Source organism: Oenanthe melanoleuca, chromosome 27, assembly GCF_029582105.1.
Source record: "Oenanthe melanoleuca isolate GR-GAL-2019-014 chromosome 27, OMel1.0, whole genome shotgun sequence".
In the NCBI taxonomy this organism is placed as follows: Eukaryota; Metazoa; Chordata; class Aves; order Passeriformes; family Muscicapidae; genus Oenanthe; species Oenanthe melanoleuca.
The window spans coordinates 1277787-1303431 of record NC_079360.1 but is presented as its reverse complement, the minus strand read 5'-3'; the positions used below and the strand labels follow the sequence as shown (position 1 = coordinate 1303431).

Sequence of the window (25645 nt, the reverse complement as noted above, 5' to 3'; positions counted from 1 at the left end):
GAGAGTGCAAGTGCTGAAAAACCAATAAATAAAGACTTTTATGGGGGTCTGGCACAAGGGCCCCTGCCCATCCCTGGGTGTGCCAGGGGCTGTCCATTCATAAGGAATTCGTGCTCCACTCACCCCAGGGCAGCAGATTTCCCTCTTCCCCCAAGCTGGACTCTAGAAAATCTTTTGGGAAGTCACTTGTGCTTCAGATCCCTATTTAGTAACATTTAGATTGCAAAAGCCCCCTGAGATCATCAGGTCCAACCATTGCCCGTGACATTGCCAAGGCCACTGTTGACCCATGTCCCCAAGTGCCACATCCACAGGACTTTCAAATCCTTCCAAGGATGGGGACTCACCCTCTGCCCTGGGAACAGGACATTTCTTACACAAGAATTCTCCATTCCAAAATCAGGACAAAATAAAGGGGAGAAGTAGGGGTTGTGTGGGGAAGGAAGAAGAAGATAAAGAGGAAAAAAGAGCAAATAAAATTACCAGGGGCATTAATTAGCATCAGGCAAATTAGGCATTTACAATAACACCAAAGGCATCCAGCACATTCACACAGGCCAGAAGCTAAACACACCAGAAAAGCAAAGTGCAAAGAAAGCATTTTAGATTTTTTTTTCCTCCTTTCTTTCTTCCCTGAGAGCAGCTCCAGTCCCCTCCTCCTCCAGGAGCAGAGAGGGAGCCGGGACCTGCTGCCCACAGCCAGGGTATCGTTGCGTTCAGCCGGGAGGGGAGGGACCCCCGCAGCTGCGGGGCTGGGGAGGGAGATGGACACAGGGGTGGAGACAAGGACAGGGGTGGCCACAGCACCTGACACCTGCACCTGTCTCCTACACTCAAACCAGCCATCCTTATCCCAAATTCTTTTAGGTGAGGCTGCATTTTCTCCCAGATCCCCTCCAGCCCCACTGCTCTAATTAGTATAATTAATGTGATTCGCCAGCGATGCTGGATCTGGGGGAGCTTTTTGTGTGGTTGATTCTGTGTTAATTTGAGGGGGCTCCAGGGTTTCACCAAGCAGCAGAATGAGCAGGGTCTGGGGGCAGGAGCTGACCCTGCCGGGTGGGCTCTGGGGTGGGGGTTAAGATAGAGTGAGCAGGGTCTGGGGGAGCACGCAGGGGTGGGAGTCACGGTGTGTGGGGTTTCCCTTGGGTGCAGGATTTGTCTTCTCCCCTCTGTCCTGGCAGGGGGTAAAAAGCACCCTCTGTTTGGGATGTCCTGCTCCTCTGGGTGCGGGACACACCCCAGGCAGCACAGCCCTGCTCCAGAGAACACATCTCCCGTTCCAGGGATCCCGATCCCGCATTCCCGGGGATCCCGATCCCGCATTCCCGGGGATCCTGATCCCGCATTCCTGGGGATCCCACTCCCGCATTCCCGGGGATCCCCTGCTCCAGAGAACACATCCCTCATCCCTGAGATCCCCATCCCGCTTTCCGGGGATCCCCTGCTCCAGGCACACATCCCCCATCCCGGGGATCCCGATCCCGTATTCCCGGGATCCCCTGCTCCAAGGCACACATCTTCCATCCCGGGGATCCCCTGCTCCAGGCACACATCCCCCATCTCGGGGATCCCGATCCCGTATTCCCGGGATCCCGCTCTCCCGTCCCGGTTATCCCTGCTCTCCCATCTCGGTTATTCCTCTCTCCCATCCCGATTATCCCTCTCTCCCATCCCGATTATCCCTCTCTCCCATCCCGGTTATCCCTCTCTCCCATCCCGCTCTCCCGTCCCGGTTATCCCGCATTCCCTGTTATCCCGCATTCCCGGTTATCCCTCTCTCCCATCCCGGTTATCCCTCTCTCCCATCCCTGGTATCCCTCTCTCCCGTCCCGGTTATCCCGCATTCCCGGTTATCCCGCATTCCCTGTTATCCCCATCTCCCGTCCCGGTTATCCCGCATTCCCGGTTATCCCGCATTCCCTGTTATCCCTCTCTCCCGTCCCGGTTATCCCGCATTCCCGGTTATCCCGCATTCCCTGTTATCCCCCTCTCCCGTCCCGGTTATCCCGCATTCCCGGTTATCCCGCATTCCCTGTTGTCCCTCTCTCCCGTCCCGGTTATCCCGCATTCCCGGTTATCCCGCTCTCCCGCCCCGGCCGTGCCGCGATCCCCGCCTGCAGCGCGCGGCTCCCGCCGCCAGGGGGCGCTCCGGGCCCGCCCGGCTCAGGGGGCGCGGTGCGCGCCGCGGCCGCCAGGGGGCGCTGTGCGGGGGCCGCCTCAGGGCCCGGCCCCGCCCCGCCGCAGGTGACACCCCCACACCCGCACCCCCCGCGCCCGAGCGGCGGGAGCGATCCCGTCCCGGTCCCGCTCCTGTCCCCGTCCCGTCCCGATCCCGCTCCTAGCCCGGCCCCCATCCCGGTCCCGGCCGTCCCAGTGGCCGTCATGGCGGAGCAGGAGAGTTTGGAGTTCGGCAAAGCCGACTTCGTGCTGATGGACGCCGTCACCATGCCCGAGTTCATGGCGAACCTCCGGCTGCGGTGAGTGAGGGGCGGGAGGCGCGGCCCCCCTGCCCGGGCTCGGCGGGTCTTCCCTCACACACTGGGATGGAGTGTGAGGGCTGAGGGAACCGAGCCCCCCCTGAGCCTCCTCCGCCTGCTGCCTCTCCCTGACCGAGCTAACCCGCACAGAAATGTGGATTTTTCGATGCAATGGAAGAGCCGGGTAAAGATGAGGGTGCTCAGGGTGCGCCAAACCCGGGGGGCTGCGGGAGCTCTCAGTCCCCCTCTGTCCCCTCGGAGTCACCTGCCCCAGTGCCCACCTCCCTCAAGGATCACACAGTGCTTTAGGACTGAAGGGACTTTAAGGACTTTACTTTTAAACAGTTGTTGACCTTCCCCTATGTTACAGAAACACAGGGTGGGTTGGGTTGGGAAGGGACCTTAAATCCCACCCGGTGCCACCCCTGCCATGGCAGGGACACCTGCACTGGTGCAGGGCTCTCCAGCCTGGCCTGGGACACTGCCAGGGATCCAGGGACAGCCACGGCTGCTCTGGGCACCCTGTGCCACTCCCTCTGCCAGGTTTCTCACCTATGCTGACATTCTGCAAAGTTGCTTTGGAGGAAAAAAAAAAAAAAAGCAATAAAAGTCACCAAGTCCAAGGTTGCTCCATCCCGTGGGGGCATTGCAGCCACTCGCTGGTGTGGATTTGCTGTGTTAACATTTCATGATCTTTATGGTTTTATTTCCCTTGGAGATGTGATGGGTGCTGGGAAGATCCACATTTCCCTGCCTGTTCTCTCTCAAGCACAATTAAATCCTGGGCAGCTCTGATAGAGGACAGCCAGGGGACCCTAAGTCTGCAGCTGCTTTTCACTTTCCATTATAAAACATTAATGGGAGCTCCTTCTGATAAACTCTTATGCCCCTGCTTGTGCAAGGATTTGATAATTGCCAAAGGGAAGGCTTTGGATAAAAATGACTTGTTGGCTGTGTCCCACCCGTTCTGCTGAGGCTTTCCTGCCTGTTCCTTCCTGCCACTTGTGTTCTGGTGGGTGCTGGAATCAGTCACTTGTCAGACCCCTGCTGTTGTTGGATGCACCTGAGAGTGGCTCTAGCAATAGATGGGAGAAGCTCCCTCAGCAGGCTTCAAACTACTGAGGAAGGAGAATATTAAGCTTTTTCAGACAGTTGTGTTGCCTCCTCTGGATGATATCTGTAGATTTTGACATCTGGCTGCTTCAGCCACTGAGTGCTGGGGAATTTCTGTGCTACACAGCTACAGGGTGTCCCTGTGCCCTGAGATGCTGCAGGGTGAGAGCTCAGATCCTGTGGGGTGTAAGGACAACCAGCATACTTTATGCTTTTTTCCTTTTATATTTTGGATTTCTGTTTGGGCAGAAAGAGCATTATGTGAGAAAATCATAAGGAGGATGGTTGAGCTTTGAACATGATTTCAGATTTAAATGAATTTTGCAGTGCTTCTAAAAGTTTAAATTTACTTCTTTGTACACTCTGTTACACTGTAATTGTATTAGAAAGGGCTTGCATGAAGTATCTTTGTAATTGACAGGAAACTTGTGTGTCATGGTTATTCTTGGGGGTTTATTCTTTGGTTAATGTGTCCTAGAAATATAAATGAAGTATTGGAAATGGACTGATATTTTAAAAATCAATGTGGCATGTTGGTTGCTGTTAGGAATCCATTGAGAGATGCCTTGCAGGGGCAGACTTTGCTAATTTTGTATGAAGGGATGAGAAGATGAAGATGATCCAGTCCTGGATCATTACAATAAATGTGGAACTAAGTTTCTTTTTTTCTCTGTGCTGTTGCTGACGGTGCCTGAGGGTGTTATCAGGACATCCCTGCTGTGTCTGACACACCTGGAGGCCCCGTTTAACTGCAGTGCCTTGGTCACTGGCACTCAAACCTACACAAACCCAGGCTTATCCTCTGACAACAGTGCACACTCGAGTTCTCACCTGGCTGTGTGCTCTGCCTGAGCTTCAAGGTCACCTGGTGTCTGTGCTGTGTGCAGAACAAGCTTTTGTCAAAAGCTAACTGATACTGTTAATTTTTCTAACCTCAGTGCTGTCATCCATCCCCTGCCTCTAGGCCTGGGGGCACTGTGCCGTGTCTGCACTGGAACATTTGGGAAAGCTGGTGTGAAATTCCTAAAAGTGTGGCCTTTGAGTAAAGCTGCTGAGCTCTGCTGGGTGTTGGGTGCTGTGTGGGGGCCCTGGGCTGCCACCCTGGCACCACTGCTGGTGTTTTACAGCACAGGCAACACCTGCTGCTCCCATTTTACTGCTCTGCAGAGAGCCGTTGGCTCTTGGTGCTGACATGGGAACTGTGTGAGACCCTGCTCAGGGCTGGTTGTGTCACTGTGCCATGGCAGAGTCCCCTTTGTGCAGCTCCTGTGCAGAGCAGAGGGAAGGAGCTGCTGCTCCTCCATCACTGGGTGCCCGTGGCAGGTTTGTTCAGTTTACACTTGGATGGGTTCCACCCTATTCCATAAATCCAGCTTTCTACCAGAGCTATTTTTGTTTGGGGTCACTGGCTGACCCGAGACGGGCTGTGCTGGGTTTCGTTCCCAAGTGAGCCCAGATGTGGGTGGAATTGTGGAATTGAAATCATACCAGCTTCAGTGCATGCAAGGATATTTCCCCAAGGATGTCTCTAGTGGGAAAAAGGGGAATGGTGAAGCTGCACTTTTCATTAGTGTAGTGTTTGAATTTAGTGGTATTGACATGGGCTGGAAGAGTGTGCCTGGGTGGGTGGGTGGGTGGATGCAGTGTGAATTTACTGCCTCATCTCCCAGCCCCAGTGCTCAGGCCCAGTTGTTTGTAGGTGTGAGTGGGATTCAGCAGGGATAACACTGTCTCAGTATCTTTTTGTGGCTGTGTCTTACAGCTACTTAATGAATGTTTCTTTGGACTCTCAGCAGTCACTGCGTGTTACACTTTATTGTAAATAAAAGTCATCCTGTCCTTGAATTCCTTAGTCCTGAGTGCACTTCGTCCCAGTGTCTGGTTGTGATTCTTAGTCATCAAAATAATTTAAAAAAAAAAGAAAAGCAGGATTATGGGAATGGTCTGTGTGGACTCAGTAGCTTTTTTTCTTTATAGTAACCTCCAAAGCTGTAACAGACAATTGTTTCTGGGATGCTCATAAATCAGAATTATTAAACAGCTGTCTTTGAGTGGTTTGTGTGTCAGCAATTGCCCATCATTCCTTCAGCGAGTGCCTGCACATCTCTGTACTGCTGCAGGAATAATTGGCAATTCCAATCCCAGGACATCAGATTAACTGAAGGACTCCTTAAAATAGGGAATCTTTTTGTGTCTAGCAACCCTCAGGTCCTGCCACTGGCAGGCAGGTATTTATCTGTAATCAAGTGTTACCTGCTGTAAGTGATGGGAGAGTGCTCTGGACTTTGTAAAACTCTTTATTTCGCTGCTTTTGACTTGACATGATCATGAGTCTCCCATGGCAGGTGGAGTGAGATGGTGGAGTGAGATGGTACTTGTGAAAAGGGAGTGTTGGTCTGGCCAGAGCTGCCCAGCTTTTGCAGAAATTGTGGTGCAGATGAAATGATTGAGTAAGAGAAGCAGGAAACTGCACCACCTCATTTTCTTCATACCACAGTGAAAATTTCAAGTAGTAAATGTTACCATTTTTAATTTACTTTCTTGTAAGGAAACTTATTTTTCAGAAGTATGAAATGTTCTGGTTTATCAGGTGATTTCTCGTATTACACTGCAAAGACCAGTCACTGTTCTGTACAGCTTGCATTTGTCTTGACAAAGAGATCAAACCTCAGAGAATTAAAAATGGGATCTGTGGAATGCAACTGGGGAGTTGTTGGATTTTCTGTTGTGCAGCCTTAGCAATGCCTTTGGGAGTCACTGTAGAGCAGTTACTCTTCCCAGGGTCTCAGGTGTGTGCCAGGACAGTCAGATGTGACCCATCCTCTCTGTGCCAGGCAATTGGATCCTGTGGGGGCCCAGCTGGGGGCAAACCCAGCACCCTTGAACCACTGGGAGTGGGAAACTACATGGAAATGCAGGGAAAAGAAGGTAATTACACAGGGCAGCATCAGGGCAGCATTTGGGGTGGTCTGATGTGAGCTGTGTGCTCGTGGTGTTTGTGTTCCCACATCTGCATTGTGAGCAGGTGCTACCTGACTCATCCTCTACTGATTCCTAGTGAGTTGCTCATTTTTCATGAGCAATGTGCAAATCCCCCTGGGAACACAGTAGATCTGTGTTACTGTTATTAAAGAATTCAAGGATGTGTGAAAGGAAGACAGTGAGAGCACCTGGTGATGTGTAATGATTGCAAAATGAATTAGGGGTTGTTTTCCTCTTCTTTTAAGTACTTCCAGCATGAAACCAGCTGGGGAAGGCTGCACTTGCTACTCAGTTCCTGATCATCCCAGCCAACCTGAACCTGGAGTGGTGCAAAGAACTGTGGGTCAATAGTGCACGTAGTCCCTGTGCATGTGGTGACTTCTGGCCTTCTAAAGCAGCATTTCATAAAAACACAGTTCTGTGTTCACTTAAAAACACATAAAAGTGGTTTTGCTAATGTCTCTCAACTATCTCTCAAACCCCAGCTTTTTCAGATTAAGGCAACAATTCTAGATCTGTGTTTATTGCAGGTCCATTTGAAACATAGATAATATTTGCTATGATTATCAATAGTTTTGGCATCAAGAATCTATACTGAAAATCTGGTTCTCCTGAGAATGTGCTGAAAGTATTTGGTGCTGAGGGGAGTGTTTGCTGTGCAGGCAGGGCTGAGGCATGGGCTGGAGTCCTAGAAAAAGGTTGCAGCAAGCTGAATGGGGAATTGGGCTTTAAATGCTGCAGAGGGATATCTCCAAGGGGTTTTCCTGAGGTAGTTGTGTGGAGCTTGTACCTTTTGGGCCTCTGTCAGAAAAATTCCTGTTGTTTTTCTGGATGATGCAGTGAGTTGAGGCCATTCTTTAGAATCCTAAAATCACAGAATAGTTTGGGTTGGAAGGGACTCTAAAGTTCATCCAGTTCCACTCCCATGTCCCTTCCACTGGGACAGGTTGCTTCAAGCCCCTGGCCTAGGACACTTCCAGGGAAGAACTTGAAGTTCTGGAAGGCCAAAGTCCTGTTCTGCCATTCAGTGCCCCTAGATCTGCACACTGGGTTGGTTTTTTTACTTTTTTCAGATCTGGAAAAGCAAGCACAAGTTCTGGGGTTCTGGGGTGGAGCAAATGCTTTGATTTGTCCCCATCTTCAGGCAATGGGTGTCCCTATGATCCGTTAGGAGCAATTCTTAGCCCAGCTGTGGGTCCCATTTGTTCGTGCTTGGTACCACGCCTCTTCCCTTGATGAGGGTTGCAGTTCTGGAGTGAAGGGTGCTGTCTGTATTACACTGTTTTTACACTGATTTCCTTATCTTCTGAGGACCATCTTAAACATTCATATTTGGGGTTGAAATTGTGGTGGGAGAAGTTTGACTTCCCATGAGGTGATAAACTGTATTTAATCCCAGCAGAGGAAATATTATGTGAATGCTTGGTTTCATTTGTGCTTTTGCTAATGAAATATTCATGCTTCATAAACAAGCTTTTCATGCCTTTAAGCTATTTTAATTTCCTCATTCTAAATAGTCATGAATATTTGAATTGTTCATGTGGTGTTGGATTAAAGAGCTGCTGGGAAGAGGCTGCTTTCTCCCTGGAGAGGGGCACCTGCCTCCAGGTGCTGCAGTACACTCTTTGCTCTACTCAGGCCAGCAGCAGAGTCTCATCAGCCCTTCTTGGCTTCCTCAGAGTTGCTCAACTTGCAGAAGCCATCTCGTGTCACAGTTTGGAATGATTGGAATGAAAATTCCCCTTAGTCCATCAAAATTTGACTTATTAGCTTGGCCTGGGGCCAGCCTAATCTTCAGAGATGGAAAAGGCCATCAATCTCACTTAGAGAGCAAATCCCAACCAGAGTAGCAAAGGGAGAATCCAGACCAGCTTCCTGACTCCACAGGGGCCCTTCAGCCCATGGACACCTGGAGCTGCTGTAGGTGTGCTCTGGGATTCCTGACTGGAAATCCCACCAACCAGGCTTTGAAGGAGCTGATGTCAGCCTGGAGTTTGTTTTGCCTCCATATGTGCTGAGTTTATCTGGTTTCACTGGACCTTCCTTGGCACGTCTGCTCTCCCTGCCTGATGAAAGCCTCCTTAGAGGGAAAATAGCAGCTGGGTGGGGGAGTGTTTAATAATTTTAGCATGTGGGTGTGAATAATATACAAAGTCAGATTTATGAATGAGATCAGTCTTTCAGGGTGCCTTGTACTTCCAAACTCTGAGGCTGCTGATGCTGTGCCCCAGACCTGCTGGTCCTGCCTCCAGCTGCTTCTGGTCCTTGCCAGAGCACAGGTAACAACATTTGATTGGGGTAGGGGGCAGCAACTTGGGGAGTGACATCCATGGCATCACAAGGTGTGAAACAAAAACCTGACAGAATCAGTGAAGTAACCAGAACTATGGGGAATTAGCTCAATAGGAAAAGCTTGTTCTTGCATTTTTTAGTCTTTTTTTCTCCTGTTTACACAAAGAATATCTACAAAAATCAGCTGGTTATTTAGGAATTCCTCAGAAGCCTTTTAGCTTTCATCCTTACTCTGCAATAGTTTTGTAGATTGTGATGAAGTGCTGTGGGTCCTGAAGCTCCTCAGAGTTGCAGTGCATCTATTTGGGATGCTGTCAAATGGAATCCTGTTCTGGTTTTTGACTGCCCCATGTTTAAGGTGGCTTGTGTAACCTGCATCATCTTAATTGAAGTGATTGGTCATCACCTGCTGAGTTTCACCAGCTAAAGGTTGGCTCCAAGATCTGCTAAACTCCTACAGTAAATATTTGCTAATACTTCCAATGAGTCCCATGGCCTCCTTTAGTCAAGGGTCCTTTGCATTGACTTCTGTTCAAAAATCTGCCTCTCCAGGTGCCTTTACTGATCTAACACTCACCAAGCCCTTGCATTTCTTTGACTCTTTGCATTTCTTCTGACTGAGCAGGTTTTAACACCACCTGAACTTAGTGATATTTACTCAAATTCCTTTAAAGATGCAAATCTCACAAGGTATTTGGAGTTACATCATCTCTCTCTGCATCCCTGGGTCATGATTGCATCTTTTTATGGAGTGAAGGAATTCTGTGGGGGGGGGGAAGAAAGAAACAGATATCTGCACATAGTTTTGCCTGTAAGTGTGAAATAGGGGAGCTGTGTGTCCCCCACTGACAAATGCTCATTTCCAGTTCTCTGAAGCAAAACCACAATTTGTAAAGATTTCTGTTTCTTTAAGGGTTTTTTTTGGTGAGATGTGTTGAGATCTCAGCTCCCAGTGCTTCTGTCACATGCTGATTTTCCTGTATTAGACCAGATGTAAAAGTGTTCAGTTGTGGAGTTTTCAAGTTCTGAAAGAGCAGCCTGGCTGTGAGGCTGTTCTGTCTTTGGGAGTGAAAAAGGGGCATTAGGTAGACTTAACTTTTTTTGAAAATATCTACTTTTTCTTCAAATCTAAGCCATTAAACTGTTCCTGAGATAACCTCTGGCTTTGGCTAGGAGGTTTTTCTGGTCTCTGCTTTGTGTGTGGCAGCAACACCCAGAGCAGTTCCTCTGGGTGGTGGTTCAGATGGACAGCAGATACTGTCCTGTCAGGGCCTGCTGAGGTAGGAGGAGGGGGATATCTTGGAAAGACCTTTTAAATAAAATAGTTGTTAATGATAAGCCAGAGGACCCAACCCTATCATCACTGATGGTCTTGCAGTGCTCAGCCTCTCAGGCTCAGCAGCAGAACTGACTGGGGCATAACCAGCCTGCTTGCTCTAACTCGTGGTGGTGATGGTATTTTCCATTCTGCCCTCAAGAGTTTCTGAGCATTTTTCTGTGCAGACTACAAAATTTCTCCTTGAACAGTGCTGGACTATTTGTTCATCAGTTCTGTGCTGTTCTGCTGAAGCGTTTTGCAGCCCACGTTTCCTGGCTGCTGGGATGCTGCTGACCTTCCCTTCTGGGTTTAAAAGTTGGCAGTGACCTGCCCTATGGCTGCCACTTGCCCAGTGACACTTCAGAGAACAGTTTCTGTGTGGCTGTTGGGCTGGTCTGGTCCAGAGCTTTATTTCCCAAAAAATGTACCATTGGGTGAAAATATGGCTTTAAACCAGATCTGTGTCCCTGGGCAGTGCTTACCTGTCATGGTCATTTCTCAACCTTTCATGTTTCTTGTTCTACTCTGGTGTGTCAGGCATTGACTCCACTGTCCCTCCATGAAGTGTTGTCCCACCTGACCTTCCTTTCTCCTCTTGACTTCCCATATTTCTGTAACTGCAGTGTCATCCTGCTCACCTGGGTTGACTCCTCTTTCAGTACCTTCTGTGTGCAGCTGGAAACTTCTGCCTAGCTTCCCCCTTGCTGTTGATGTCCCTTCAGCTCCCCAGTGCCGTCTCTGATCTTGGGCTGATGTTCCCAGCCTTGCCCTGTCCATCAGCTGGAATTCCCTGGGACTGGGGTGAGTGAGCTCCTCTGGACAGCAGCTCCCTTGTTCCAGCTGCACTGATGGACTCAGTCCTTTCTAGCCCTTTGCACCCCAAGCCAGCTGTTGGTATTCCCCTGTGGTGTGTCAGGCCCAAACCTGAGCCTTACACAGAGCCTAGTCTTGCCCAGAGTCCCCTCACACTGATTTTTGTGCTCATTCCTTCTCTCGGGCCTTGACAAGCCTCCTTTCCCGCAGAGCTTGTTCAGAGTTATGTACAGATTGCTTTTGCTCTCAGTTCTATCTCCTTCACTTATCTCCTTGCTTCCCTCCTGTTCCATCTCAAACACAGCTTATCTCCTCTCCATCAGTCCTGCAGGACTGATCTGTGCCATGTCTTCTTAGAACTTTCTGACCAGCATTCCTGTGCTTTTGCCTCAGTTGCTCGTTTTGGCATGCAAGAAACACCATGTAACTTCCAGCAAAGACACTGCCTCCTCCTTCCGTGTGTAATTTACAGAGCCCACACAAAGTGTGCCATGGCAGGAGGTTTGGAGTGCTGCAATCAGTGATTATCATGTTCATCTACTCAAGTTGTTTCCTGGCTCCATGCTGGATCCCAGCCCATTGCAGTTCTTTTTCTCGTGGTTCTGGACAGAGCCTGCCCTGATGTTATCCTGCCTGAGGTTGTTCAGGTAGAAAATTATCTGATCAGGGTATCTTCGTGTGTTCCTGTTAAGGTTAATGTAACTTAACTTGGGAAGCCTGAAGGCTTATTGCATCTTCCTGGAAAATGAAAACTGGAGATTTGTGGCAGGACTCTGCAATATGTGGGGTGTGATGTGCTGCTGGGGCTGGATGTGCTGTTTGGGGTGGGAGGCTTAGCTCCATCTCCAGACACAAAGGATTTTTGCCCTTGCCCTGCATCTTTATTCACATCAAGCCAACTCAAGCTGTGTTGCACTGGAAGTTCTGACAGCCTTGGAACAAATCCCTTTTTACTGAGGCCCCTAACAAGAAGGTTTTCTGTCCCGTTCTGATGGAGAGCAGGTGTGCATGGCTACTCTTCAAATGAATTACGCTTTGTGGCACCAGCTGAAACTTTCAGGAAAGGCTCCCTTTCAATGTCTGCCTCCCACTACAGCATCAGTGCCTTCATCATTGCCCTGGGGTTTGTTTGTGGTGCCCAGGACAAACTCCCGGCAGGGGAACTGGAGGGGACTCCAGCGCTTCACTGCAGCATTTCAAGGAATGAACCCCATTCCCTTCACTGCAGCATTTCAAGGAATGAACCCCATTCCCTTCACTGCAGCATTTCAAGGAATGAACCCCATTCCCTTCACTGCACATCCTGCCCAGAGAGCTCATCAGCCGGGCAGGAATGAGAACTCATCGTTTAACAGCTACTGGATGGCAGCAAAGGCTGTCTCACCATGAATAGAAAAGAGAAACAAACTGAAACAAAAAATCCCCTTTCCTACTGTAGCAACAGCATGGCTTTCTTTGGGGAGAGCTCTTCCATGGCATTTGGAGGGGTAAAAACCCCGGTGGCTGTGAAAGCCTTCACACCACGGCCATCAAGGGCACAATGAAGCTTTCATTCTCCACATCACATCGCTGAGATGTTTACACGAAAACTTTTGCTGTTATTCAGATTGCTACGCTGCAGCTAAAAAGGTTATTTTGTTTATAAGAATGAACGATAAAGTAAATTTCATCTTCAAAAGAAAACTTCAACTATGGCTCTTTGAAGGCCTCCCCTGCACTGTTTATAAAGGAACTGGATATGAAGTTTATAAACCTCTGAGGAGGGAAATGGTGCCTTCCACTGCTCCTTAATACCAACTTCTTTGTGTGTTATTGCTTCTCCATCCCAGGTGTGAAGACCAGGGCAGCGAATGAAAACAGGCTCCAAGAGCTGTAAATACATTTCAGGCCCCAGAAGAATCCCAAAACACCAGACCTGGAGCACCGGAGCCTTCAAGTGAACTTGCTTAGAAAAATTGCTGTCCCTGAATCCTGCAGAGAATGTCCTCCCTTGTTTGCTTCTCAGCCTGTCAGAAGGACACCGTACTGCTTTTCCTCCTGCTTCCAGGGACAGAAGAACCCCCAGATTCTTTTAAAGCTGGGTGTAAACACCTCCTTGGAACAGTAGCTGTTAAACTTTGTTGAAAAGTGCTTAGCAATGACAAAAAAATGTTATTTCCGAAAGGATCTCTGTAGCACTGAGGGGTTTTTTTGCAAATGAAAGTCCAAATTTACCACAAAAATGTCCCTGTAACCTCTTATAATTCAAAACATATTCCTTGCTTTTCAAAAGCACAGGCAAATTACCAGGGAGCCTTTCTAAAATAAGCCCGAGGTTGGATGTTTGACTTTGTGGACAGTGCTGCTTGATAATCAGCGTTTCCTTTTTTGAGTTTGCTGTGTCGCAGTCAGAAAGGAACTTTGCTTTGTGTGGTTTCTGACCTGTTCCAGGTGAGGAGAACATCAGCAACGCCTGTGCTGCACTACTGGGATAGAAACAGAACTATCCCTGTCCCCTGTTCTCCTGATAAATGTAGCATTTGTGTCTCCAGCAAAACAAACAATGGGAATCTTGTCTTTGTTCTTGTTTTTTGGGCCGTGCTGCATCCTGGCTTTCAAGGATGCAGACATTCCTGAGCTAGACATCTCCAGTGTCTGGCAGCTGGTTACAGAACTTAAACTGCTCTGAGGAAACACCAGGGAAAAGCAGATCTGTGTGAAGTGTAATGCTTTTAAACCTGGTATGAAACCCTGAGAGCTGGGCTTGGTAGGAAACTGAAGGAAACCTAAGCAGTTTTGAAATTATTGGGAATATTTGGCTTCATTTTCCCAATCAGTCGATAGAAAACATGTTTTCTATTAAACATGTTTTTCCATTTCTGGAGACTTAAAGTGGGGGTTGCTTATTGTGAAAACAAGTCTTGTTTTTCACCAAATATCTTGGCTGCCTGGTTTGATTTTTGGTGCTGTCCCTGCATTCCTGCAGGCAGTGGGGGAGATGGTGCCAGGCTGTCACCTGGAATGCTGGAATCATGGCTGCTGTGGGGTTTGGATTCGAGTGCTTGTGCCCTGAGGAGCAGTGCCAGCCTCCAGCTGGCAGGAATGGGAAAGCCAGGAGAGAGTGATGGGGGACACCATCTCCTGAAAGATGCCACGTGCATCATGCCCTGCCATGCAGGAAATCTCAAATCTTCCATAAACCTGAAGAGTGCCAGATTGTTTCTGTCCTGCTTTTCTGCTGGGTTTCTGGGTGTTGGATGCTCTCATGGAGGAGCCAAGGTGGGACCTGCAGGATGAGCCATTGGAGCAGGAAGGTGTTCACTGCTCCCAGGGCTGCTCCCAGGGGATCCTGTGTGTTTGGGGCTCTGCTCTCACCACAGGCTGTGATTGACTTCAGATGTACTGCTACTCAATTTAGGGAGAAAACTTGTGTCAGTCTTGGTCTGCTCCCCGGAGTTCTGTCCCTGACTGATGAGTAATTGGCTGCTCAGCTGCTTTCCTGAGAGGCTGTTAATTAAAGTTAGTGAGCAGGCCCAGTGCACATGGACAGATCACTTGTTCTACTGGACAAACAAAAATGTGTTGTGTTGAAAACTTTATAGCTGAATTATGGAAACTGTAGAATTGGGACATAATATTTCAAAACTCTATCTCGTACATTTTAACCTTCTGCCTTTCCCGTATTGTCCTTGTACCCAAGAAAAAAATAACAGAAGTTCAATGCAGTAAACTTGGTGAATTCTGAAGACATTCTTGACCAAATGAAAGGAATAATTTGCTAGGGTTCCATTTATTAATGTGCACTTAAGCCACAAATCACAGGAGGGATAAGTGAGCAGGTCCTTACAGAAACACTGGCTTGGTCAGTGTCAGGTTTGTGTTGTTAAGGGATGTGGGAAGCTCCAACAGTTAAGTAGGCAGATCAGTATTTGTTGGGGGTTTTTTATCAAGACACCTTTGCTGCCTTTTTGGAAGGCTCTTCTTCACCTGTCCCTGGTTAGGCGACATAAATCTTGTGTTGACAGTAATTTCTACAGTGCCTTCCCATCCTTTGTGCCGTGGCAAAGGATGTTTCACAAGTGCCAAATCCTCTCGTGTCTTGATGAGCAGGGTAAGCCCCAGAACCAATCTGGGAAAGCTTTCAGGGGAAGATATCCCCACCTCCTACCTTTCATATGTAGATGTACTGGCTGGCCTTGTTTGAGACAAACGGGCAGCCTATGTTTGTCCTAATGAGGTACTTGACGTGAAACTGAGAGTACTGATGGCCAGATTCCAAATAATTTGCTGGGTAGGAAAATTGCCCAGTTGTGCCCACCCATGGGGTCATCCCTGGGTGTCACATGGAGAGTCGGAGCCTTTGATTCGTTCCCGGAGTACAGGAGTGCAACTGAGAATTTGCAAACTGAAAGTTTCTATCACTGAAGACAGAGATTTCTTTGTTTTGACCTGGGTTTTGATACTCTTTTACCCTCTACTGCTAAGAGTGCCAAATAGTTTCTTTTTTTTTTTCATCGGGGTAGAAAGCAACTTGAACAAACATCCTATCTCATATCAGCTACAAACCATCCATTTATCCATGAGGACAGGGGAGGAGCAGTGTGAGGGAGCAGCACTGGCAAGTGCAAGCATTCTCTGATTTTGTTCTGCTCTCTGATGTTTAAACCTTTCAGATATTCCATGGTTATTTCCAACTTCACAGTGATGAAAGCTGAAAACGCCTTAATTAGGGTGAGGTGGTTGTTTTCTTTTTACTCTAACAGGGTGTATTTTAAGAAAAAACAACAGTTATCATGGAATAAATCACAAGTGGTAAAATTTATTTCTCAGGCTTGTTTTTCCCTTCCTGCTCAGTGTTACTGCCCCTGTCCCCTGGGTTGTCTGGGATTAACTTCTGCTGCCATGGAATTTTCACCCCAAGGATTTTGACTTTGAAATTGCATCTTTTACTCAAATGGGAAAAGTGGAATAGTTTTCAGTCTCAGCGAAATTTTGAATGAACACTGAGAAAGTAATGGCAGCAGATGGATCTTTCTGGCGTGGGGAATGTCAGAATTACCTTTCACAGGAACTGTATTGTCACACAAGAGCTGAGGGGTTTCAGGAGTGATGTCCCTGCCCTTAGGTGCTTTCAGGTGCTGGTGTTAATGCCTGGGAACTGATTTGGCTGAAAAAGGATCTCTTGCTTCTCTTCTTAGGATCCCCAAGTGCCTTCCAGCGTTGGAACTGGTGGCACAGGGTGATGCTGGAGATCCTGTTGATGTGGGGTGACAGACCTTCCTCAGCATTCAATTCCCACTGTCCCTTCCCTTCTCCTACCTGTCCCATTAGAGAGCTCAGAGAAGTCTCAATGGACACCTTCTTTTCTGATCTGTTTTATCACAGGATGTTAAGGGGTTGGAAGGGATCATTTAGTCCCATGATGGACAGGGACCTCCCACTAGACCAGGTTGCTCAAGGCCTCACCCAGCCTGGCCTTGACCATTTCGAGCTGGGGCATCCACAGCCTCCCTGGGCAACCTGTTCCAGTGTCTCATTATCCTCAAATAAAAAATTTCTTCCTAATATCTAACCTGAATTTCTCTTTTTTCAATTTGTACCCATCCTGCCTTGTCCTGTGACTGCAGTTCCTGACAGACTAGTAGCCCCTTTAGACACTGAAAGGTGTGAGGTCTCCACACAAGCTTCCCTTCCCCAAGCTGTGTTAATGTTTATTGTGTTAAAGTTTCCTTTGCAGCATGATTCTCTTGGTTCAGCCTTGGAGGCTGAAGGGCCCTGCTCTCAGCCAGCCACTGCTCCTCTGGGAGCCACAGACACCCAGCAGTCCTACCCCAGTGCCACTCCTTGCTGTGCTGTTCCATTCTGTCATTATGCTCAGGATCAATCAGTTTCTGGTGCTTCTGGATGCCACTGCAGTGTTTTCACTCATGTGCTTCGGGGGTTTCACACTTGCAGAGTGTAACTGGCCACTCTTAAATGTACCTTGGATTTTTCTTATTAGCTTTGCCTTGAATTGCATTATGAAGTTGAAATAGTAATAAAAACCACTTCCTATTAAGTGGATACTGTCTTGTCTTGCTATGACTTGCTTTCTTACCAAGTGTATTGTGGGATCTTATAAAACTCATTTGTTCGGTCACACTTGTGAAGATACTTTAGGATCTTAGTTCCTCTAATTCCACATATAACTATCCTATGATCTTAACCAACATTTGCTTTAAAATTTTCCTGCTGGAAATTAACTCTGTGCAAATTTGGCCAACACAAGTGGCAACGTGAAGGTGGCTCTTTTAATTTTGTTATGGACTTAGTTCCTTCTTTTCTGTGTGCAGATATGACTGTGGTAGGGGGGAGCACTTTGGGGTTTCCTCCAAAGGTGACTCATGTTTGCCAGATCCACCTACAGCAAAAATAAGCCAAACCATTACAGTGTGTATTATTTAGGCTACTGAATATTTTATCCAGTAGTCAGTGAACTTTCCCTGGGAGCTTCTATGGGTTAGTTTGCTTTTCTTCCCCAGTTGTCCACCAAAGGGCCACAAAACCCCAGTGGGAGGCAGGAGGGTGTCTCCATGCAGGGTTTTGCTGTTCTTGTCTTCCAGTCTGATTTGGTTTTGTAACTGGGAGTGAAAATTGCCCAAGGTTACCCTTGAGAAAGCAAGATTGTTATTGCTCTGCCTCGTGGCTGGTTTCTGTAGACCTCGGATTCCTGCTCACAGCAGCCTGTGGGAGTCCTGGTGGTTAATGAGCGCTAATTTCCTAGATAGTGCCGGGTTATCTCCATTTCAGCGGGAGTTTCACCTTGCAAAACCTCAGCTGCAGCAAGGAGCTGGTTGTGGGTGGTGAACTGGTGGGAGCTGCACTTCACAGGAGCTGTGGAGCTGATGGGATGGGCCTGAGAGAACGGGGGAAACGCTCTCAGTCTGGAATCTGGGTGTGGATACTTCAGAGAGCGAGAGGGACAGAGGGCTGTCCCCAGCTGGTGGGCACTGCCCCTCCTCTGAGAGTGAGAACTGGGCTGGTCAGGGACAGAGGGCTGTCCCCAGCTGGTGGGCACTGCCAGCTCCTCTGAGAGTGAGAACTGGGCTGGTCAGGGACAGAGGGCTGTCCCCAGCTGGTGGGCACTGCCCCTCCTCTGAGAGTGAGAACTGGGCTGGTCAGGGACAGAGGGCTGTCCCCAGCTGGTGGGCACTGCCCCTCCTCTGAGAGTGAGAACTGGGCTGGTCAGGGACAGAGGGCTGTCCCCAGCTGGTGGGCACTGCCCCTCCTCTGAGAGTGAGAACTGGGCTGGTCAGGGACAGAGGGCTGTCCCAGCTGGTGGGCACTGCCAGCTCCTCTGAGAGTGAGAACTGGGCTGGTCAGGGACAGAGGGCTGTCCCAGCTGATGGGCACTGCCAGCTCCTCTGAGAGTGAGAACTGGGCTGGTCAGGGACAGAGGGCTGTCCCCAGCTGATGGGCACTGCCAGCTCCTCTGAGAGCAGCATCTCTTGAAGCATCCAGAGGCAGGGGGCAAAGCTCCTCATGCCAGATCCAAAGCAAGATCTTCCTGCACAAACCTCCTCACCGGCAGCAGCATCTGCAGCTGGTCCTGGGGTGGCAGCTGTCAAATACTGCTGTGATGAACTTCACACAGCTGGAGTAGAAGTTCAAAAGATTTGTAGCTGCAATTTTTTTTTTTTTTTTTAAGCTCAAGACACTCTTTTCCATTCTTTTCTATTCTCCAGCATTTTGTTGCTGACATCTTTGTCCACTGGCCTCTGGTCCTTTTGAAACACTGTAGAGCCAGGAGCAGTTGCTTTGCCGTCTGTATCACAGGTAGTTTACAGAATTCCTTTTGAAATAAATGAAAGGTTAAATGGAAGACAGTTGACTCCACTTATGGATTCTGTGGGTGAAGTTAAACACTTGGATCTAAACGAAGTGCAAGCTATGCATTTCCGAGGATGAAATTGCCCTGGTTACGGTGCTTCTTTTTCTCCCCTCCCCAATTTACAGATTTACTTCCTAATATTTCCTGATATTACTTCCTAAAAGGAGATTGTTATCAATGCTTTAGTGCCCCCTCAGGGCTGCAGCAACAGGGTGACATAACTGGGTTCATCCCTCCCAATTTAAATTCCTTCTGTCGAAACAGGAATCATTCCTTGGATAGGAAAACGTTGCTAGCGGGATCCCACCTGCCCGGCGGTGCTGGGCTTCCCTGGATTGCGTGGTGGAGTCCCGGGGCGGGCGGGGCTCTGCAGGGCTGGCTCTGGTTCAGCTCCGCTCCGCCCCTGGAAGCTGCGGCCGCCGCCGCTGCCCTTCCCCGGCGCTGCCTCCTTGTGTAACGTCCTGCCGGAGAACCGGCTCCGGGACAGCTCTGCCGCAGTGATTAATCGGGGAAACATCTAACAACCTTAAATGGCAGCAAGTTTCTTTTGGCAGGTGGAGACTCAGAAAGTCCCTGCTGCCACGGGGGGAGTGTTGCTCTGAGCGCTCGGATCACATTTTGTTTGCCCTAACACTTTCTCTGGGCTCAAACTTTCCCCACTGCGCTGAAATCTCCTTTTTACTCATCTTTGTGCCATGATTCCCACCCAGGTCAGAACATGGGGTGACATTTTTCAGATGCTCACTGAACAGCACAAGTGCCATTGATTCTTGCCCCAGAGAGTGCAGTGCCCGTACCTGCGGGGCAGGGCTGAGGTGTCCCCTGCAGTGACGTGTGACAGCACAGCTGTGTGCTCAGCTTGGCCTTTCCAAGCCTTGGGAACGGCGCTGCAGATAATCCCGGATGTCCTCTGGAGACTGGGCACGGTGAAGTCATGTACCGGCCTGCCAGACCAAATATTTCAAATATTCTTGTTATAATCTTTCTGAAGGTGAATAAATAACTGAGTTCATCTGAGAGACTTCTTTAGGAGTGCCCTGGATCAAGATTGGGTTTTAGATTTAGTGAGACAATAACCCACCTTTAAAAGATTATCGGTAAGCCAATGATAAGGGATAATTGATCACTCTGAAAATTTTTATAACATTCAATATGTGAATTATTTTTTATTCAAAAGCTTCAAATTCTCAGCATTTTTTTTTATATTTTGAATTGGAATTTAGTTTTGACTTGACTAATAGTTTGCTGGAATTTTTCGTTTTTAATCTCCTTGTTGGCCAACATGAGTTTTGTTGGTGTACCCATAAATTTAATGGAAGTTTGTTTATTTTACTGAGGCTCTATTCAGAGCAGAAAGTACAAACCTAAACCTAAATTTTATATGCTCTAGAAAACTTTCAGATTGCAATGGTTAGGTATGACTAAAAATGGCTATTTCTATCATGTTGCTATTGCTCAAGATGTCTGTGGCCTGCACTGGCTGTGGTTATGGGGGTGTTCTTAATTCTTAAACTAATTCTCTACCAGCAGGGGTGGTACCAGGTATTGTTTGCTTCCAACCCTGTGCTAAAGCAAAGGCATCAGCAGGCAGGAACTGCACACTACCAAAAACCCTGAGCTGGTGTTTGCCTTTAAAAAACCCAACAGCACGGATTTGAGACAGTCAATTTCCCTGCATAGACACAAGCTGTTAGTCTGGCAGGATGTAATTCCATTTTCCTAGTAGTTTGATTTCCTTTTGGCCTGTCTGTGCTTCAGCTCGTCACTGCTCTTGTGCTGAATTGATGTTGACTCTAAGGTAGTTTTCTGAGTAATTCAAGCAAAGGAGATTTGTGAAAAGATTGTGATTTGCTTTTATCTATAGCAAATGCAGAGTATCAAGAGAACTTATAAATGCTAGACTTCTAGGCCCATCTGTACATAATTTTCCAAGTCACATTTTATGGCTGCACATGGTGGCTGCAGCTCCTAGTGCAGAGGACCAGCTGGCAGACACTGTTCCTTGGTTTTTAATAGTGTATGAAGGCACAGCACACATCTGACACAGCCCAGAGACTGCCATGGCTTAAGAGTTCATTCCGTTTACTTAAAATCTTAAGGGAAGTCTAATTTCAGGCATGTTGATTTCCTCAGAAAGCTTTTGTTAGTTTGGCTGGTGGCCACATTATGTAAGATATAAGTATTTGGCCTCAAAGTAGTGATTTCAGCAAGGGAACAGTGTAGGGCTGGCTGTGGGCTGTGTTGGCAGCACCATTCCAAGTGCCACAGGTGAGGTGTGGCCATAAAGGCTCTGGCTCCTTGGTGCCTGTGTCCTGTTCTGTGTCCTCAGTGCAAACAACCAGGAAAACCTTCTCTGTTCATGTTTCCTGGAGGGCTTTGTGGCTGCAGCTGGTAACTCCCATGCCACTCTTCTTCTCGTGCTTCAAGAGGAGCCGCAGCCAGGGCAGACTCCAGAGCAGCCCCTGGGGAATGCCTTGGTGGCTTTGCCACCCTGAATGTCTGGCTCTGACCAGAGCTGTGTGCAGAGAGTCAAGTGCTCTGGTTCTGCTGGCACTGTAGCCACAGCTGAGGTGTTTTTAAATCTGTTTTCCTGATATTGAAAAGAATTGTTAGGAACCTCCTTAAATTCCCTTTAACCAGCTACTTCACTTTTCCGTGGGTTTTTTTTCCTTTGCCCTAGATGGAATCAGTTGAGGCAGTCTGGAATAACGTGTGTGGAATCGACAGGCCATGTTCTGTCACACTCAGCTTTCCTTTGAGATGACCTTTAAGGCTTGTATTAGCATTTCCATTTAGGGAATCCTTGAGCTATTAGATATTATTGTGGAGGGGAAGGCTGAGATAGAATCAGAATTTTCAGTGTTTGTTTTCTGATAGTAAATTGCCTTGCATGTAATCCAAGAGTTCACACAACCAATACTCCAAACTGGGCTGCTCTCAGAGGCAGCAGCAGCAGCAGCTCTTGGGCTGAGGAGCTGTGTGGGGCAGAGCAGGCACACCCTAGCACAGTGACAGGGGACACAGGAGAGGTGCCTGCTCAGGCTTTGGAGGGGGCAGGTCCCTGTTGGGTCATTTTGTCCCTCTCCCTCAAACATGGAATTCTGGGACAGCAGAGCTTGGCAGGAGCTTGATTTTATCAGGAGCTTTGGCCGATGCCTGTCAGTGCGACTCTGAGTTTCACTTTAGTGTCTAATCCTGTTTTGGAAACTTACTTCCTTTTCCTCCTCTTGTGCTGTTTTATTATTTAGATGCACTGTTCTTCTGATGTTTCACTACTGTGTTGAGCATAAACTGTGGTTTCCTCTGAGTTCTCCAGCGTTCACATCCATAGCAGTGAGCAGGGATGTCCTGGGGCTCAGTGCTGCTCTCGCTGCTCCTCTCAGACAGCCCCTCCTGCTCCTGCACCTTCCTCCCTGGCTCTCCATGGAGGAGCAGTCCTGGGGGATGCTCTGGCTCAAGGATCCCTCTGTCCTAACAGCTAAGATCTGTGTTCCACTTCAGTACCTGGGTGAATGTTTGAAGCTTCTCAGTCCTAAGACAAAGCAGGGAATATTACCAGCAGTGAAGGAATTAACTTGCTTTAAGGTGATTTTCCTGTCTAAAGCTTTTATGACTCTGGGAGGTGGCATCAGCTCTCATCTTGGGAAAGCTCAGATTAGTATTATGTGGTCTAAATGCTTGTCGTGTATTTACTAATGATTTATCAAGTACTGAAGGGACTTCAGCCAGTGGCTGCTGACAGACCACTTTGGCCAAAGTGGCTGAGGGGTTAATTTTCAAAGTCGCATCCCTTTACTGAAGGTACCAGTCTGACACTTTTTTTGTGGTGAAGAAAGATGCACATCTTTCTGCTGGAGAGTTTTGTGGTCACAAGTCACTGCTATTACAGCTATTTTTACAGCTATTACAGCTATTTTTATTGTCTTCATTTCCTTCAGATCTATACAGGATGCTTGTGCTCTTAACGTCCTAGTGTTTGCTATGATTCTTGAGTGCCAGCTGTGAGGGAGGCACTGCTGTAATTACAGCTCTGCCTGGGAGTGCCAGCACCTTGTGTCCTGCTGCCATGTCAGACCTCTCTGTTTGAAACAGGCCCTGTTTGGATGCCTCCCTGAATGATCTGTCAATAGCTGAAATAATACCTTGATCCCAGAGCCAGTGGTGCTGCCAGAGAGGGCTCTTGCTGGGCTGGCTGGCCCTGTGTCACAGCTAATAAATAACCTGTCCTGGAGCTCCCAAACTGCCCTTCCCGTGCCTTCAGAGGGCCAGCAGAGGTGGTTCCCTCTGCGGGGCTGGGTACAAGCCATGGCTTCATGGTGGCAACAATGGCACAGACAGCTGCCCAAATTCTGGCAGACTGTGCCTAAAATCATGGCCTAGCTGGACTTCTTTCTTCATTGCTGTCAGCTGTGCTGTGAAGAGAGTTGGCTCCAATAATTTTCCCTCTTTTTTTTTTTTTTTTTTCCTTTTAATTAAGCTTGGGTAGAATGCGAGGGAGAGGCAGGAATATGGGGGAGGCCACGAACCAATGCAGGGTTGAAGAAGCAGCAATGAAAGTGCTATTATCAATGAGCAATGGCTTGTAAAGGGCTCCAATCTGCTAATGTAGGTTACTGGGTTGATACCATTGCTTTATTAACGGTTCTCTGCTCTGGTTAGATGTTTTGACAGTGCTCTCAGCTTGACTGTGAGGGATTGGTCCCTTGTGAATTTTGGATTATTTCTCCAGGTCACTTTTCCAGTTGCAGACCTGCGTAATAACACTGAGCTGCAGAGCACGCTGCTGTTCCTGATCAAACTGGGACAATCGTGGCCTCTGTAATTGCTGTGGTGTTGATGTAATTATTACCCAACAAGTTGTAATTTGAAAATAGGCCCCACTGCTTGAAATGGGCCAATGTGGTGCTGTAGTTGGAAGCTTTTAAAATACTGTTCCCTTTGTTTTGTTATACGCTGCTTATATCTGATGAGGCTGTGCTGAAAACCTCCCACGTGCCCTTTGCCTGGTAATTGCACATTTACAAACAATCGATGCTGTGGGGAAAGTGCAGCAGCAGGCTGTGTTTAAATAAGCAGTCCTGCACTCAGTGCAGTTTCTGCATGTGCCATATGCTGTGTGTTCTGTGCTGGCTTGTGTAGCAGCAGCTGGTGAGTGTTTTATGAAGTGCTGTCCCAGCACTGGGGGGTTTCCCTACAGAAACTGCTGGGTACAGAAGGAAGGACTGTCTGACACCTTTGGAGATAAAAATGTTGCACAGCCAGGGCAGTCTCACCTTGCTGCTCATACCAGAGCATCTTAGGTACCTGTTCTCCCAGGTCTCTTTGGAAACAGGCTTCAAACAGGAGAGACTTCAGGAGCAAAACAATCTGAACCCACCCAGTTAAACCAGGAATATGAGTCCTGCCCTCATTTGGGCAAAGACTAGTATGTGAAGAGGCAATAATTGATCAAAAAGGATCCCAGATTTCTGCAAGTCCCCCTGGTTCATGGAGGTGACAGTTTATGTTGTGTGTGTCCTTACACTGTTTGAAACTGAACAGTGCTTTACATTCTCAGTAATACCTGGCTGCCAGCACACTCTTCTTTCCTGACTTACTGAGAAAGATGAACTTAAAGCAAGATAGTACAGCAGCAGTGAGTTAATGTTTAGTTGTAGTAATATCTGGTTTATTTCCTGTACATTTAATCTTCAGCTGCCCCAGAGTGGGTGATCTGGTTGCAGATTAACCACAGTGCTGATAAAGGTGCATGTGAGCTCCATTCAGAGGCAGCTGGGTCCTGGCAGGGCACAGCAGCCCAGGTGTGAAGCTGGGAGAACGTGCCCGTGCTGCTTCCTGGTGGGGAGCTGCTTCCTCAGCCTGTGAGCTCCAGCTCGAGAGGCTGCAGAGCTCAGGGGGCTCATACAGAGAGGTTTTGGCCTGAGCAGGAACCCTGGGGAAGAAGTGCAGGGATCTGGCAGGAGGTGATCCCCACTTGTGCAGTGTGGGCAGGAGTTACAGGAGTTACTGCTGTTAAAACCTCTTTATCCAGTCAGTGGAAAGCTGCTCAGTGCAGCTGATGAATCAATCCCAAAAGTTCAGCTGCCTGGATGCAGGTACCCCAGGGAAGGTTTGTGGCTGGTGAGCCAGGGGCAGGGCTGGCAGCTGGGAATGCAGGGACTTGACCGTGGTTTGGTAACCAGCTTTGGCCTGCAGGGCTGCTCAGATGGAAGAGATGTAACCTGGCCTACACAGGTACCCTTGGGAGCACAGGGTGGGTGTGGAGAGCTCTGGGACTGTGAGCAGAGCTCTCCAACAAATCCTGTCCAGGGCTGCTGCAGGTGCTGGGCAGTGCTGCTGGAATCTCTCTGGTGCTGAAACCAGCCCAGGGGCTGGTGAGGACACTGGGGTTGTGGGGGTAACAGGAACCTCCTGCAGCCATCACAAAGCTGAGGTAGCTTTTGTAAAAACAAGGTTTACAACATCAGCAGTGCCCGTGGGAGAGGTGGTGCCCCTGCCGAAGATGCTGGATCCCAGTGCATGCAACCCAATTATCCAGAACGCTGAGCCATTCATTTCCAGCTGAGTAATGGGCTGTGAATGGCAGGGTCAGGATCAGCACAGAGGGTGAGGAGAGGACACGGCAGGAACTGTGTGACACCAGGCACAGCTCAGGGAGCTGCGTGAGGTGCCCGATGCTGTGGGAGGAGATGCAGTCAAAAAAGTGGGGGAAAGGTGGATATGACTTCATAAGTTACAAGCAGGTTTTGTTATAATAGCTATAAACAGGCTTGTGTCCCTGTATTTAATTCAGGATAA

At 48.4% G+C, this 25645-nt stretch overlaps 1 protein-coding gene across 1 annotated transcript in view; it reads left to right on the top strand.

Moving 5' to 3' along the window:
* The first annotated feature begins 2260 nt into the window (after nucleotides 1–2260).
* Nucleotides 2261–25645, top strand: part of MYO1D (myosin ID) — a 159751-nt gene continuing 136366 nt past the window's right edge. The window contains exon 1 of the mRNA XM_056512053.1: nucleotides 2261–2480. Within this exon, the coding sequence (XP_056368028.1) occupies nucleotides 2386–2480 (95 nt within the window). The 5' untranslated portion in view covers nucleotides 2261–2385. The remainder of the gene's footprint in view (nucleotides 2481–25645) is intronic.